The sequence below is a fragment of the Elaeis guineensis genome, chromosome 4 (genome assembly GCF_000442705.2).
Source record: "Elaeis guineensis isolate ETL-2024a chromosome 4, EG11, whole genome shotgun sequence".
Lineage (NCBI taxonomy): Eukaryota > Viridiplantae > Streptophyta > Magnoliopsida > Arecales > Arecaceae > Elaeis > Elaeis guineensis.
Window position 1 is genome coordinate 17934839 of NC_025996.2, and position 17541 is coordinate 17952379.

The 17541-nt window shown below is 42.0% G+C and overlaps 1 protein-coding gene across 2 annotated transcripts; it reads right to left on the reverse strand.

The window, feature by feature from the left end:
- Nucleotides 1-7636: 7636 nt before the first annotated feature.
- LOC105043606 (uncharacterized) lies at nucleotides 7637-16551 on the reverse strand. 2 transcript variants are annotated; one of them, XM_010921196.4, is made up of 5 exons: nucleotides 16060-16551; nucleotides 15732-15936; nucleotides 15408-15581; nucleotides 14862-15321; nucleotides 7637-9334 (listed from the first exon to the last, which is right to left on the reverse strand). In XM_010921196.4, the coding sequence occupies exons 2-5, from the start codon at nucleotides 15867-15869 to the stop codon at nucleotides 7824-7826; spliced, it is 2283 nt and encodes a 760-aa protein (XP_010919498.1). In that variant the 5' UTR covers nucleotides 15870-15936; nucleotides 16060-16551; the 3' UTR covers nucleotides 7637-7823. The 2 variants fall into 2 exon arrangements, with proteins under 2 accessions (XP_010919498.1, XP_073111846.1); XM_073255745.1 differs by having other exon boundaries at nucleotides 15732-15952; nucleotides 16060-16192.
- Nucleotides 16552-17541: the final 990 nt, after the last annotated feature.

The window sequence follows — 17541 nt, forward strand, 5'->3', positions numbered from 1 at the left end:
ATTCTCGCCAACGCTGAGGAGGTCGGTGAGGATCTTCTGGAAGTGGCTGAGATGCTCCTGCACGCTCTGTCCTCAATCATCCACAGTTGATAGAACTACCTCCAGAGAAAAAAAGTGTTGGTGAGAGATTTCGCTGTACAACTCCTCGAGCTTCAACCACAGCACCATCGAGAAGTCTCGCTCAGCACATGGATCACCACCTCATCCGTCAGGTACATGCGGATGGTACTCACCGCCTGCATCTGTAGCCGTTTCTAATCCCGCACCTCAATGGTGGTCGGCTTCTCATCGTACAAGAGAGCATCGATCAACTCCTGTTGGATGAGCACGTCTTCACCCTTGCCTGCCATAAGGAGAAATTGCTCTTACCATCAAACTTGTTGATCTCCATCTTGATTGTTCCTGTCTTCTCCATCTTCAGTCTTGCTTACCACCACTGCAATCTGCGTCTTGTACCACTTGCTCTGATACCATTTGTTGGTGGATGTCTGGCCAGGACACCACCTCCCAAGATCTTTTCAGTACCACGCAATGCAGCAGGAAGAAAGAAGAAACAAAACAAAAATAATCAAAATACGTGGATCAGCCAAAAAAGGCTTACCTCCACGGGATATGCAAACTTCACTATGAAAAAAAATTTTACAAGAGAAGACCTCACCCTCAACCCTTGTACACCCAATTCTCTCTTAGAAGTTCCTTTCTCAAAAACTCTCTCTCTCTTGGAAGACCCCCTGAACCCCTGAAGTGACCGACGTCCGCTGTCCAGGAGCCTCCTGCTCTTTCTCTCACAGCATACGGCCTTCTCTCCCTCCTTCATGGGTTCCGTATGGCTCCGTACGGCAAAAACCAGATCACACCTATTCTCTGTTGCCTCACGGGCCCTTTTAAAGGCTTAAACAACGTTTAAATCTAATTAGATTAGGTTTAGATCTCCTAAACAAGCCAAATCAAACCCCTGAACCGTCGGATCAAGACCGGAAACTCTTTGGACCATCCGATCGCGATCGATCCATGGAATAGTATTGTGGATCGCGAGAAATGCATGGAAAACACCCACGCGATCCGCCATGGACCGCCCGATCCATGGTAGATCGGGGTACAGGCCCAGGCGCCCTGCCTGCCTGCCCGGGCCGGCACGCCCGACTGGGCCGCTCGCCCGGCTAGGGTCGCGTATCCTGCGCGTTGGCCCCGCCTGGGCCGCGGGCTGCCGCCGCTCTGCCGGCGGTCCTCCACCGCCTCGGGTTTCGTACCGACTTCAAAAGCTCGTATCTTCTCCGTCCAAGCTCCGTTTGGGGCGATCTTGGTCTCGTTGGACTCCATTTTTCGCCGCGAATCTCGTTGTGGGCTCAATATGGGCTGAATCTCGAAGCGTCAAATCCTAACAATATCTATACACACACATACATATATATATATATATATATATAATATATAATTATGTATTATTATTATGTGTTTATATTATATGTATTTATGTATAATATATATATATACATACATACACATACATATACATATACACACACATACATACATAATAATTATATATATATATATATATATATAGAGAGAGAGAGAGAGAGAGAGAGAGAGAGAGAGAGAGAGATCTAGATTCTTAGTCCGAGAAGATAGTAGGATTTAAATGGAGAGTATATATAATGACCTATGCAATCATGCGTTCAGTTCTATATCAGCCATATGCTGAGAGATATTGGATGCTGAAATCAAAACACCCCGAGTCGTTGCGGGGAGGAGATTATTGTGGGCGGGGGATGCAAAGGCGATAAGGTGAGGAATTGGTGAGGAACTCGAGGACAACAATTGGACACGGAATTGGTGAGGAACACGAGGAGTGGTGTGTGGGTGGTGTTCCCCCGCATTATCTCGCCGTCAGCGTCATTGGCTGGAGTTTGGCACCCACGATCGTACAGCAGAGGGAAGTGCTGGTTGGATGGAAACATTGGACCAACTCATGGGGCCTTGTATTGGAAAGGATTTTCCTGAGATTCTCTTGCTCCTGTCTTGGCAAAAGAGGGTCTTTCAAAGATAGATAAAGTGGAGTTGGGCACTCTATGGGCTGGCACGATAGAAACATGGGACCCAACAGTATTGGAAAGCATTTTCCGCTGGAGGCTTGACAAAAGAGAGTTCTCCTCAAAGAATAGAAAAAGAGGGGAACTAAAAAGGAGTTTTAGAGATGACCACATGGGTTATTAAAGATGTCTAAGAAGTCCCGGAGACTGGAGAGCCTGAGGTTTACCATAGCTGTTCTCTGGGCAAATCGCATGTCCACAATGAGAGATGAATAGTATGGCTGATCAAATGGCTTTATTCATTATAGAGATTTATGGGCTCTCAAGTCTTGAGAACTCACAGATAGATCAGAGGTTGGCTCCAAGAGGCTAGGATCAAGTTGGGTCCTAAGGCTAGGACAGGATTGTCCTAGAGTGGAGGGCATGCATAGCTCTTCACGAGGGGCTTCGTTAGAGCTCCAAATAACTGGGGACATAAGGTGGAGTGAGATACCAAAAAAAAATAAAGATTATGGTGGAAGAGCAATTTTAGGACATTAGATCGATTCAGTCTGCGAATGGGTTGATTAAGTCGCAGGGCATACCAAAGAGAAAGGCGTATCGATATTTTGGCATGGCATGAAAAATGGGACGACTCAGTGCTAGACTAAGCCGACTCAATTCGGATGGGTTGACTCAATCCCAACTGAGTCGACTAATTAGGAACAGAATAGAAAGTACATCGTTCGAATTTTTTACAGATTGCTGAGAACTGGATCGACTCTGTCCCAGTTAAGCCAATCTAGTTCATGCGGGCTGAAGATGTACAGGAGTTTATTTTGGTCGGAATCAGGTTTTGATCCTAGGATTTAGAGCCTTAGTTTGTAAGGTCCTAAGATGACTAACTCAGGGTTTGGATTGGGGATAAGTCCACGGAATACATTGGATTAGTCTAGGGAGTTTTTTGGGCTCAGATCGTTGAACCCATTATATTTGGTATTTATATAGGTCTTGCAATAGCAAGTTGTAAGGATATTCAATTAAGCTTTTTCTCCTGAAAACCCTAGCCTCTTTCTCTCTCTCTCTCACGTTCTACTCTCCACTTAGGGTTCCACGCCAAGAAAATCCATCATCTAATCAATCTTCCACGTATCTTTATTCTCTCTTCTCCAGATTGCTAGTTTAACATCTAGGTCCACGCAAGATATTGATCCGCCGTGATATCGGAGAGATACCAGATTCCTAATAGTTGGTATCAGAGCCGATTAAGCATGGAGGAGGAAGAAAGAAGATCAAGAAATTGTCTGCAGTAGAGAACAATAGCAAAGTTTCAGATCTAGGATTTTCTTCGAGCTTTGTGAGAAAGAAAGTGATCTGAAGGCTGCTGTCCACCATCCCTATATCAGGTATATTTTTCAGACTCATTTGGTGTGTTTGTTCATTGGGGTTGATCATAGAGGGCAGTGGAGAGAAGATAGGATTTGAAAAATTTGATGGAAAAGAGAATTTCACCATCTGAAAGGTTAGGATGGAGGATCTGATGGTACAGTTGGGATTGGACTTGACCTTAGAGGATAGGTCAGAGGAGATAACAGACAAGCAGTGGGTGTCCTTGGAGAAAAGGGTATGTGCCACAATCAGGGTTTGTCTGACAGATGAGGTGCTATATGGCATACTGGAGAAGAGATCACTCAGGGGTTTATGGCGAGGTTGCATCAGTTGTATATGAAGAAGAATATGTGCAACAAACTAATGCTGAAGAAGCAACTGTATAACCTCCGGACGTAGAAAGGTGCAGATATTGCAGATCATATTCAGCGGTTTGACTAGATGAGCATGGATTTGCTCAACATTGGGGTGAATCTGGAAGAGAAAGATAAGAGCTTGTTGCTTTGTGTTGCTATCCAAGAGCTTCGATCTGCTGGTGATGATGCTGCTGTACGGAAAAGAGGCACTGGTGTATGAGGAGATCATCTCAATTTTCAGGTTCAACGAGCAGCGGGAGCAGATGATGAAGAGGGAGGTCTTTCCAGAAGGTCTTGCAGTGTCAGAGAAGCCTAAGAAAGGGAAGAAGGACAGACAGGTGGGGCAAGGACAACCTCAGCAGGGTAGTAGCATGGAGGCTAAAAAGTGCTATAGGTGTGGTGTAGCAGGGCATTTTAAGTGGAAGTATCTGCTTAGGAAGAAGGCAGGAGAAAGGATCAGCTCGGATTCCATTGGATCAGTCACTAAATCGAAAGAGTCGGATGAGCTTTGGTGGTTTTGGAGGAGCCCGTGGGTGCGGTGTATCCGAGATGACTTCGAAAGGATCTGCGGAGTGTGAATGGTCCAAAGGATAGCGAAGGTGTTTGAGGCACAGCAGCAGGCTCAGCAGGAAGCACTGAGTGGTTAGCCTTGGGTGACTTAGGGATAGAGTCGGGATCTTCTGCGGCGTCAGGTGGACTTTGGTTTTAAGTGGAGCACCAGGTAGAGGTGGCTTCACATGTGGAGGCTGATGTGACACGTGTTCAGAGCGGAGGAGTGTGGAAGGATCGACATCCTAGCACCAGCGCCAGGACTGCACAGAGCCAGATGGAGCGGAGTGTATAGGAGGAGCGGCGTGGTTCTGAGGAGACTGTGTCAGGTAGAGCATTAGTTGCAATGAGTATCGGCATAGGAGCGCTGCGGTTTCTCCAGGGAGGAAGTCCAAGATTAGTGATGCGGCTGTCAAGCAAAAAGGGATCTATAATCTCAGAGTGGTGCAAAAAAGCAAGTCAGGATCTTTAGCTGTGGAGGCAATCATTCCAAATATCTTTAAGGGAGCTCAGCAGCTGAGAAGGGATGGCAGAGGTAATGGTTGCATATGGGGCTGTCAAGGTGCACATTGATAGCTGATTTGTGCGGGAGGATGTTACCAGGTGTGCCAAAGCTTGGGCGCACCAAAGTAGAAATTGTAGGAATTTGTGGTGCTCTCAAGCCTTGGGAGCTCATGGGTGGAGTTAGGATGTTGGCTCTGAGAGGCTAGGACAGGATTGGGTCTAGGGCTAGGACAGGATAAGTCCTAGGTGGAGGGCATGCATAGCTCTTCACGAGCTCAAGATTCAGACGACGATGACTTTGAGGGGCTTGGTTGGAGCTCCAGATATTTGAGACATAAGATGAAGCGAGATACCAAAGAAGAGCTGAAGACTATGGTGGAAGAGCAGTTTAGGTATTGGGTCGGTTCAGTCTGGAAATGGGTTGACCAAGTCGCAGGGCATGCTAGAGAGAGAGGCATATCGACATTTTGGTATGGCACGAAAAATAGGTCGACTCAGTGCCAGACTGAGCCGACTCAGTTTGGGTGGGTTGACTCAGTCCCAACTGAATCGACTAAATGGAAACAGAACAGGAAGTGCATCATTCAGATTTTCTACAGGTTGCTAAGAACTGGATCGACTCAGTCCTAGTTGAGCCGAGACTGAGCCGACCCAGTTCATACGGACTGGAGATGTACGAGAGTCTTTTTGGTCTGGATCAGATTTTGATCTTAGGGCTTAGGATCTTGGTTTGTAAGGTCCTAAGGTGACTAACTCAAGATTTGGATTGGGGATAAGTCTATGGGATACATTGGGTTAGTCTAGAGAGTTTTTTAGGCTCGGATCGTTGAACCATTGTATTTGGTATTTATACAGATCTTGTAATACCAAGGTTGTAAGAAAATTCAATTAAGCTTTTTCTCTTGAAAAACCCTAGCCTCTTTCTCTCTCTTATTCTTAGTCTCCACCTAAGGTTCCATGCTAGGGAGATCCATCATCGAATCAATCTTCCGTGTATCTTTGTTCTCTCTTCTCCAGATTGCTGGTTTAACATCCAGATCCACGTAAGATATCGATCCACCGCTGATATTGGAGAGGTACCAGATTCTTAACATTTATGACCAAGTACATTGGAGATATCAGATGGAGATGCACGCTGCTATGCAGTTCTAGCTCTGAGATATTTTTTTTGCTGACTCTATTAGATGTATTTATTCTAGAATTATGTGATCCATGTAAACCAAATAAAAAAAAAAAAAAATTTAGAACTCTACCAACAAGAAAAGATGTCTTACCTTTTAGCTTGCTCAAAAAAAGGAACAGATATATTATCTTAGTGCGGTACTACTTTAAATACAAAATTACCGCAGCGGCGAATCAAGGTCTATTTGGATGATTAAGTATATATAACAGAAAACCTAATTGAGGCATCTACTTTCTCCAATAGAATAATGCTGGTCGGATATGTTTACATCTGACTTCAAAATGCTTCGGCGTGTTAAGGCGACTTGATACCTTCATGTTTGGGAATAATTCGCGGAAGCTATACCAAGTGACCAACCCACTTTACTACATGGCATAGAGAACATTTCTGTTTAGTTCATGCGGACTTCTTGGGATTGCCTGTCCAACAAAAACCATATCTGCACAACACAAAATCATGCAACATTTCGTAAGAATTTCTAATCGGAAAAGGTAATGCGGATTGAATTCCAAGAAGATGATTCAAATGATCCAACGATGTGCAGCTTCGCGACTGCATATGGTTGGATAGAGCCAAGGTTGCACGTGAAATGTCATGGATTACCAGGTTTGGAGTCAAATTAAGTTTTTAAATCTTAGGCAGTGAAGCATCATGCTTGTGCTTATAGCATTATCAGGGTCAGATATCATAAGCATTCCCCTTCAGATTGCATCTCGTTAAGTCACACGATTACCAAGTCACACTTTTTTACTCTATGACTCAAATACAGGTGCCCTTTTATCCTTGAAACTCTGGCATATCCATAAGCATGCAACCACAACGCAATGAGACCTCTGATATATTAATCCGCAGGAGGAGAAAGCATGGTCATCAAGAAAAGAATCTTGTTCATAGGCTACAATAGATCTTTATCACTGGAGTGTGAAGAGCCTGCCACAAGACCTCATGGGGTATAGCCAGCTAAAGCCCCAACAATGCCAGACCACATTTTGACCGTACCTATCCAAAGAAACACACTGGCAACATCATCTTAAATGGATTGTCAACTGTGTTAATCCATACCTACTTGATACAACCTGTATTAACCCATTCTAGACCATGCTATCCTACTCCGCCGAAATGAAACCAATGGGCATCATGTCTTAATCTGCACAATTGCTAGATCTTACCCTACTGAACTGAACCAGTAATACTTTAGGGGACTCACCTCTCCACCGGGCTACACCCACTTGGCATCTCATTTCAATACCTTCTCCCTTCTTGAAACCCAGGCATAAATCAAATGGAGAGTTTGACATAAACACAACAGCTGTCAATTGTAATACCTCTGTCATAGTCAAACATGCCTACAAAGAGATCACGGTGCCTCTTATGGAACAGCGTGGCTCATGTGGTAATGAACCTATCATTACCTATAGGATTTTTGCTCCTTTAAACACATTTGAAACCATTTTTCTCCTTGTCAAGGAGGATTGTTTTCTTTTAACTGGATAATTATATCAAAATCTTTGTTTTGACAGTACATACAGTGCATCAAAACACTTATTAATAATCAATAATGCACTCTCATTATAACTACACCCTGTAGCTTTCTATAGTTCGCAGCCATGCTTTCTGTTATGATGCACATGAAATATCATCCATTTGAAAACTTACCTGTTAACTATAGATGCGCTAGTTTGTAACTGAGTTCAGGTCATATATATTCACAAAATTGTCAGAATTAGCTTCATCTACTTCCTGGCTAACCAGAAAGCATTCTGCTATGAGACTTTTAGTCATAAAATTTTTAAAACAAGTTCCCAAATTCAAGTCTAGAATTTTTGGCTCTTAGCGCCTCCGACCAACTGAATAACGCCTTGATCGCCTGCTTCTAACTGGAGCAAACCATGTCTCCCCACAGCTCTTGCGCGACCTGTTCCTCCTAAGCTCATACCCTATGGTATGCAAGTCTTCGCAAATCTCATGCCTCGAAAGGGAAACAAGCCCTGGCAAGATGTCTTTCTGAAAATCTCGTAATCTCCTTCCCCTCCGTAACTTCACTCCACAAACATCATGCCCAGCTTCCTTCTCAGTAGGTTTTGCAGGCATCGACTGTCCATCATCTATGATTTCGTGTAGCTTCAAAGTAATTGCCTCAAAAGAATCAGAAGAGTACTCAGGTTGATCACTCCCTTCCCCAGTCGCGACTTCTGCCTGTCCATTGCTAGTAAACTGATCCAAAGGATATGCTATACTCTTTGAAGATATAGATAGAAGTGTCTCCGCTGCCTTGACAATCATAAGGTCCATTTCTACTGCTTCAGCTGTCTGCTGCTTGATGTTGTCTTCAGGTTTTGACTTGCTAATATCGAATGAATTTTCTGGTAGGCAGACACTAGTAGAAACTTCAGGAATGGGGACTTTCATGACAGGAAGCCTTTCAGCACCTGAGGTATCCAGCTGAGTTGCTCCAGAATCTGCAGTAATGGAGAGAATGGCATTCCCTTCTGTACCTCTGTCCTGTGAAATGCATTCTCTATTTCCAGTGATGTGATCAGGCTTATTTCTGAAGGGAGATTCTTCAAAACATTCATCCTGTTGCTTCTCACCTCGACTGACAACATGGCTTGATACAGTATCTTCTTCACTCCCCTCATGATTTGCTTGCTTGTCTTCTGAACCTCCGATTACTGTTGGTGGCAGATTGGTACTCCCAACTGATGTACGTAAGTTGTTATCTTCTATGTTGTTGCTGCAGGCTGTAATTACAGTTGGCCTTCTGCTATCAGTAAGTACATCGGAATGTGGCAGAACCGATGACAAGTCTACTTTTGCATCTCCTGGTTTATGGAAGCCCATAGATGAGTGGGCTGTTATGTTTATGCTATACTGAATTCCTCCAATAGAAACACTAGAAAAACCTTCCTCTAAGTTTCGGTAGCAATGTGCTGGGTCCTCAGCACTGGACCTTTGAATCTCATGATCCATCCCATACTGATTATCATTATACTCAGAAAACTTAGTACCCACTGCAGAAGCTTGATGTGAATGTTGACTACCATGCAACAACCAGTCAACATTCTTTTCCCTCTCTTGACAAAAATATGGAGCATCAGGCTGAAGTGTCACAGAGGATTCTTTTGGGCATCTGCTGCTTGATTCCGTCCAAACATCTCCATGGTGAACAACTGACGAACTTGTGGATGGAGAAGGAAATGTTTGCATGGTATCAGGCAAAGCTTGGACAGATTCATTATCTTGAGCTATGTTAAGGTCAATGTGCACTCGGTTGCAGAAAGTAGTTTGCTGCTTTAGGTTTGATGGCTTAGTAGAGGGATCACCGACAGATTCATTTAAATCTGTAAAGCAAAAACAAGATCATAAAAGGATGTGTAAGTTTATTGAAACATGATTAAATTGAAATACTTATGCCTTAATTTTCTCTATGTCGAGTGAGACAGTTGATCTCATAAAAGGAATAAAATTCTTCAGGGTCTACACACAAATTAAGTTAATGATGTATAGAAAGGGAACAGCATTATGAAGGTAAGAATAAAAAGATGGAAATACTTATGCCTTAATTTTCTCTATGTCGAGTGAGACAGTTGATCTCATAAAAGGAATAAAATTCTTCAGGGTCTACACACAAATTAAGTTAATGATGTACAGAAAGGGAACAGCATTACGAAGGTAAGAATAAAAAGATGGTGGACCCTGTCCATCCTTTTAGAGGGAAAGACCCTGTGCATCCTTTTAGAGGGAAAGACCCCGTGCATCAGAGTTGTACGATATTATTTTTGATAGAGGGAGATACCAAATTCAAAAAGATAGATACAAAAACCAAGTCATGATGGGTGTACTTCAGAGCACCTGCTTCTGATACCTCGGACTTTTAGTCAGTGGCAAGTAGAATGGTAAACAATCAGAGACAGTGTTGGTCAAATTGAAATCACATTCACTGATCTAATATAGATCAAGGGAAAACAGGTATTGAATGCATTAGCTTCTTACTCAACAAATCATGAATACAGCATCTGCCACAAACTCGAGAATTGATTTGGGATGCATTTGCTTATAATCTAGAGCAGACCATGGAAAGTATTCCTAAATGCAGATCCGGGCCCAACATGTCAGAATATGGATAAGCAGGGAGTCTAAAATATATGGTCCCTAGTCATAACTTTTGCATATGTAGCAAGATACCTAGAGTGCAAGTTGGTAAGATAGACCTAAATTCTAGCCAATCTGAATATGACCCAAACCAAACAAATGTGGACCCATAGTTCGATTGCTATAGTTATCACACGATTGGACTAACCCTACCTAACTAAATACAGCATACAAGGACGGAGAGGTCAGTTCTGGTCCACCAAACTTGGGAAATTATATAAGAATTGAATTTGAGCTAGTGTGATATATTTAGAAATGAGTTGACATGGATCTAGATCCATGACTTGGAGCTGATCAAAGTCGGACAACTATCAAGATGGTCATACATTGTGTGAGATCAATGGCCCACAAAAGCTCCAAAACAAGCACACTCTCTTCAATTCCCTGCCACCACCTATTTATGCGATACCATTATTGGTCTTTGTCCCTCTCTTTTTTCACTGCCTAATGGTGTCATCATTCCATGTAAAATTTTTGATAAAAATTTACCATGTTGCAAAAACAAGTTGATACTTCCTGGATAGACATACAACACATCCACATAGCGGAAACTTCCCAAACAGACAGTACCTGCATTCATGTGCATGTACAGATGCACCCACACAGCTGCCTTCACAGCCATGTGCCTGTATGACCACACATATATATATATATATATGTATATTCAAAATGTAACATTTCTCTTGAATTGCAAGGACAACACCATATTTGTTCATTACATGCATAAGATTTCTTATGCTTCTCTTTCACAACTTCCACGATATTTGTTCCATGATAGCTGCACCATTTTTTTTTTCCAATTTTCTTCTCTTTGGCACATCACAGATCTATTCATATAGAAATTGCAACTACATGTGAAATACAAATATGGAATGAAGCTACACATTGCAAGAGCATAAGAAACATAAGAATCTAGAAGCTAGATCATTTTAAATTTGCAACAACGTAGGATCTTACCCAAAAGACTAGACGGAAGATGTTGCTTAGATTCCTTGGCCTTGTATAAGTACACAAGATTTGTCTAATGTTCAGTTGAGATGGTGGGACTAAACACATACTTGTATAGATCCTCACATACTTCTTTGTTTAAGTCCTAGCATTCTCATCATGCCAAGGGTCCAAAACTATTTAAATCTAACCTCAAGTACCATAAATCCAATCATAAACACCATGATCAACCTATGGTCAACCCATATAGGCTCATGCTTCAGCATCATTTGGTCCGCATGAGCCATAAGTCGGGTCTGCTTTGATACCATTTGTAACAACCTAACGTCTCACTCAGGAAGCTAGCCGAAATGTCTTACATGGGTTTTTTAGCCCTATATTAGTACTCAAGATTTGCTTAGTGCATAGCTTGTGTGGGATTAAAGACATCTGTATCGATTCTCACATACAAGAGGTGCATCATGAGGACTTCCTAGAGGGTCAGCCATCTTAGTATTGCTCTTGCTCAAGCATGCATAAATATGGAGTTCTGATGGAATCCCATGGGTTGTACAGTGAGAAGATCTTAGACTGTAAAATAGGGAAAGTATGTGAGAACCTATGTAGGTGTGTGCTTAGTAATATATTGACTATGCACTACATAGATTTGAGGTACAAGAAACCCAAAAAATACTTTCTGGCTAGCTTTTTGGATGAAGTTCTATGTTGTGACAAAATCATGATCTAATAATGAGACAATGTATAGCATGAATTCTATGTAGGTTACATCATAAGCTGTTATAGTCCTTTCTTGCATGCTTTAGAAACATATTCGAGCTACTTATTGTCTGAACAATATTCAATTGCATCCATTGGTTGTGAAGAATTTTTGTCCTTCCAATCACTCTAAAAGTTCTAACTAACATAAATTGAACAATAAATTACATGTGAAATGAATATTTCTAATACCAAACATTGCACTCTGTTCACCAAGTTCATGAAAAAGGTGGAGGTCAGAGAAAAGCAAGATAAGCTTAAGTCTTATAATTAAGAATGTGTTGCTACCCACCAAAAACTTTCCACCTTAACTAAGTAGATAGTTTGATTTCTAAAACTTATATATTTGTACATGATATGCTAGACACTTTTTCACTCGGTGTACACCAGCCCAGAATGTTCATACTTGGTACTTGGCATAAAAATTGAAATGTCGTTTATGATTACACTACCAGGTAAGAATTAGCATTATGAATTAATCATTCTCAAGGGTCAAACAAAATCAATCTGAATGGTTAAGATACGTCTAGCAAGTTGTCAGAACATTTTCTCAAAAAAAAGAAAAAGATATTTATCAATGACAAACTTTCAAACCAATTTGTTAAGAGGTAGGACATATTACTTTCTGATACTTATGCCAAATACTCAAACAGTAGTTTCTCATGGCAGGCCCCTCTGTTACCTTATCAACAGTTGAATTTCCATGACCAAATTTAATCTACAAATATTTTATTAGGTTAGGAATCTTAACTTTCAGAAGCTTTTCCCCGCATGGGGTCCAATCAAAACAAATGATAGAAGATCTGTTGTTCTTAAATATTCCATATGTCATCTAAAATCTTCTAGAACACCTGTTGTACATTAATTTATTGATTTCAGATTGTAGTTAAATCACAAAATATAAATAATTGAAGATAACTTTAAATTTATTCGTTAAGCTGCAGTTTGGCTTGGCAGCTGAAAGTTAGACCCTAAGCCCAACTGAGAACAGATCCAGATGCAACTTTGACACATTACTACGCCTGAAACTGCTCCCTCTATGATTGTACAGATATGATATTTAACTGTTGTGATCAGCAAGCCAACGAGATTTAGGTCTTGTTTGGATGCTGGAAGATCTTACCACTGTGATAAGATCTTCAAGCAAGGTTTTTGATGGGCTTTGACATACGGTCTATTTGGATGCCCAGATACCCCATCCATGAACGGTGGCTGTCTACTGTACTAAAATGGTAAGCGAAAAGAACAACGGAACTGGTTGAGGGGGCTTCCAAGCGCTTAAGGATTTCAATTTTTCGAGAGAAGGTTCCATCCACAAAATATTTCTCCGAATCGCTAGATTACGGGGATTAGCGAGCCCAAGATTTTCTCAAACAGACCCTAAATTTCTTCTTATCATTCTTATCAGTTATCCCCATGCAGAAACGGTTAAGTTCTCATCCTTATCCAGAAACAGACATAAGCAGGGTATAAACTGTAACGGCATCCAAACAGTCCCTATATACACACACACACACACACACACACACATATATATATATATATATATATATATATACGCTGAAAGTGGGGTGGCAATTAATCCCTAAAAAATAGGGATAAGATAAATCACCTCCACAACTGAATTAGTTATCCCTTAAATTTAGGATCCTTTGGTGCCAAAGCAGCCCAATCTTTGGGAACCGTCCATCTTCCACGGTAATTTCAAACCAGAAGCTCCGCCCAGAAATCTTATTGCATTGATAAGATTTTCCGGCATCAAACGGGTTGAAAGATGAGTAGCTCTATAAGTGGGTTACATAAATTGCACGATCCCAAATTTAGTCTGATAAAGAGAGCATACCCGGGGTTAGCATAGTAGATGTTCTCTCGTGCCAAGAGAAAGATGAATGACCAGATGTCTCAGATTAATAAACTACAAAGTGATGAGAAATTGGTTCGAGGGAAAAAAAAAAATAAAACAAAGGGAAATGCTTCAAAATTGCATCGAAGCATTAGGCAGTTATATTGACTGAGAAATAAGAATGGATAATTACAGATGATGATTAAGGATTCATGGCATGCATCGGTTAAGCAAATTATAGACAAAGTGAACAAGTAAGCCCCACCTTATTAAGTGGTTGGTGGTCTGCATGTGATAATTGTTAACTCACACATATCGAAACTCAAACTGCAAAACCCCGTTTGCTTCAGCATGTTATATAATAAAACTGGTAAAATAGTATGCATTACTGCATTTCATATAATATACATACTGGATTCTATTGAAGGTATTAGATATTCTTTTTAATCACAGAGAATATAAACAGCCGGCTAAAAGTTCATGGAGACTTGATTTCAACATTCTCATTGTTGGGAAATTCTCAATGCTGGAATGACAACTTGTGAACACAAAATATGGCGGGAAAGTGTAGAGATCATATTGATGGAAGAAACTGACGATTGCAAGAACTTTGGGGGTGGGTCACAGCAGTATCAACGCAGAAGTTGAACATGTTGTTTTTTCTTTTATTTTTTGTGTTAAATACAATACGCTACTAATTGTGCAAATAAAAAATATCTAAATAAAATGAAACACAGCAAACATACTGCATTGGTGATGACTCAAGAGAACGACAAAATAACAATTTAATGCCGTTAAGTTTCCTTCTACCACTCAAAATATGTAAAAAAAGAGTTTCCTTCTACCAGCAAATGCATCCAATTGACGTGCCCAATATCGAAGCTAAAACCTACGGATTGGGCCTGTCATTCTGCAGAACTCCTACGTGAACATATTGGATATATATAGATTCTGGTTCCAAAATCCAAATGGCATCCTCCACTGTAAACTACCAAGAAATATGAGTAACGACATTTTGAGATTATAATGCAGTGTCAGCAGAAGTCCTTAACTGCAATTCCGTGAAGCGCGGCTTTTAGTCCAATTGGCAATGCAAAATGGAATGCTTTTAATGTGCAAGACATAGATTTACTAGCAGATAACTATCGAATGCAACTGAAAAGGTTTACCAGCGAGACGGTACGTAGAATTCTGCCCTCCCCATCCGTCACTACCATCCACATGCAAACGATTCTGTGCATGGACACGATCAGATGAAACGGTCCGTGGTGAACCACACTTATCTGCAGCATTATTGATCGGAGCCTCCAATCCAGAGGAGGAAATGACATTTGCTTCCCCATTAGACTCCAATTCTACGGGCTCTTCTTCTAGATCGATAACCATACGGGCATTGGAACAACTCCCCCTGTTGAGTTCCTCAGCCACTGTGGCACCCATATCAGCCTTCAGCCACTCTGAATTCGTGGCATTTTCACCACCTACAGAACCCTTTACTCCCAAGCATCCACCACCAATCTCTTCCCCTGGATCCCTCATAAACTCCTCCGCAGGGAGCTCAAGATCAAAAGTCCTCACCCCATTCTCATGGAGTTCATTGATGTTCCCCTGTGCCCGCGTCGAACTCGCCTGCATATTGCTCTCCCTTTAGAAATTCTCACCCATGCATTGCCAAAATCGGAACTTAGAGAGCGGGCGAAAATAAAATTTCTTACCGTCGGCAATCCGGACCGAGCATTGGAAACTCTTTTCTCCACCGCGGATCCGCTGCACTCCGCCGAGCCCTTTCGAGGCGGAGGCGAAAATTGGGTATATACACCAGATTCTTTCCGGCAGAGTTCACGCATCAAGTTCTTCTGGGTCCAGTACAGCCGATGCAGTTCTTGGACCTAAACAAAAAAAAATTCCGTAACCGGAAAAAAAACCATGCTTACATTATCGAATCGGAAAAGAAGGAAATCGGAAAGGGGATCTATTCATGAAATTCCAAACAACCTTTTTCTTTTTTTCCCAGAAAAAGAAAGAAGAAATCTCCGAACCTGATTCCTAAAGATGACTTCATGCTGAAGCATTGCCTGCTTCAATCCCTCCTTTATCGAATCCCCGTACGCCTGTACCGAGCTGTTCAGGTTCAAATCTCCTCCTCTCCTCAGCATCATCGTCGTCGTCGTCATCATCCCTCAACCCCTCTCATGGATCAAAAATCCTCACTCAAACCGGATTCCCATCATCCTACCCGTACGCCTGTGACCAGCAAAAACTATATAACGATCAAGAAAAACACCCGAGTTCATATATATATATATATATATATATATATATATATACAGAGAGAGAGAGAAAGAGAGAAAGAAGTTAAGACCGAACCTTGTAAGAAGAAGATCGGAGGCAAGCTTGGATTCCGATGGGGGCGAGCGAATCCCATTCGACCGAGGGAGAAAGGGTCGAAGGGGTGGGAGGGACAAAAAGGGAGAGAAGGGAGGGAGATCTGAGAGGCGGAAATCAAGCTTTCGGAGGAAAAAGATGGGGAGGGATCGAAATAATTGGGCCTCAGGCTCTGCTCTTTCGCCTTTCTTTTGCCTCTCCTTTTCTTTTCTCAAACTGCTGCGCGGCAGCCCCTGCTACTATTGCTTCGAAAAGGAAAAAAGAAGAGATGTAGAGGGATGCGGGAAGCGAAGGGAAGGGAAGAGCGGGATCGATCGATCATCGATGGATTGGATTGATTCCCTTTCTTTCTCTCTTTTCTTCTCTTCTCTTCTCTTCTTGCTCTGCAAAGGGAGAGGAATTTATCGACTCGCAGTGACACAAACACGCATACATACACACACGCGACCAGTCGGCACGGCAGCGATCTGCTGCCGCTCCCACCACTGGAGATGGCTTCCAAACTTTATTAAAAAATCAGTACTGCAAAAAGCTTCGTGCGATGCGAGTATAACCATCTGCGTGCCTATTTCCCCTCCTGCCCCTCGCTTCCCCATTTTGCCCCCCGAACTATTTTTGGACCCTGGTCTTCCTTAAATGCCCACCTTGTTGTTTTGTCCCATGGGAGAGCTTGCTATCTTTCTTTCTTTCCAAGATGGTCCCTGTCTCATGAAACTAAGCCGAGACAGCACATGGGACCAGGAAAACGGAGGTCCAACTGATTCTTGGCTTGGGACATGCATGGGTTTGGATCCAATTCGTGGCCAACTGGGGCCTCCCAGCCTGGGTCACAGGCCTAATTATATTGTACCCTTGATGGCACATCAGGCCAATTCTTTACACCAGGCTAATTCTTTTTCGCCATATCTCCCTCCCTCCTCCAACCAACATAGAAGAGAACAATAAGAAAAACCAGCATCTCCTAATCTCCACTTCCATCCCTAGCTGCTGCCTTTTCCCTCCTCCTCTCAGTGGTCTCCTTTGACTCCTTGCCGCTGAAGCTAGCCATATATGCTGAGGTCAATGCCCTCTTCCTCTTCAACCAATCACTCACCAACACCAGACGCCACCGTCCTCTCCTCCTCGGGCTTTCACATATCCTTCCACCCTTATATGACCAAGTTTGAGTAGGTTGGCATTATCTACTTTCTCAAAAGCACCATCATCAATCTTAACCTTGTTCGAACGGGCCTCTCTCACTATATTGACGCTGACTCTCTCTTAAATTTGAAAAACCTCTACTTTCTAAGTCTCGATAAATCGAAAGAGGGAGAAGAATGCTCGTGTAAGGATCTACACAGATATATATTTAGTCTGATATTATTTATTTATTAAAATTTTTTGAATATTTATATAGGATCAAGAAACTTAAATAATACCTTCTGACTAATCTTTTTGAATGAAATCATGGATTGTTATAGATGG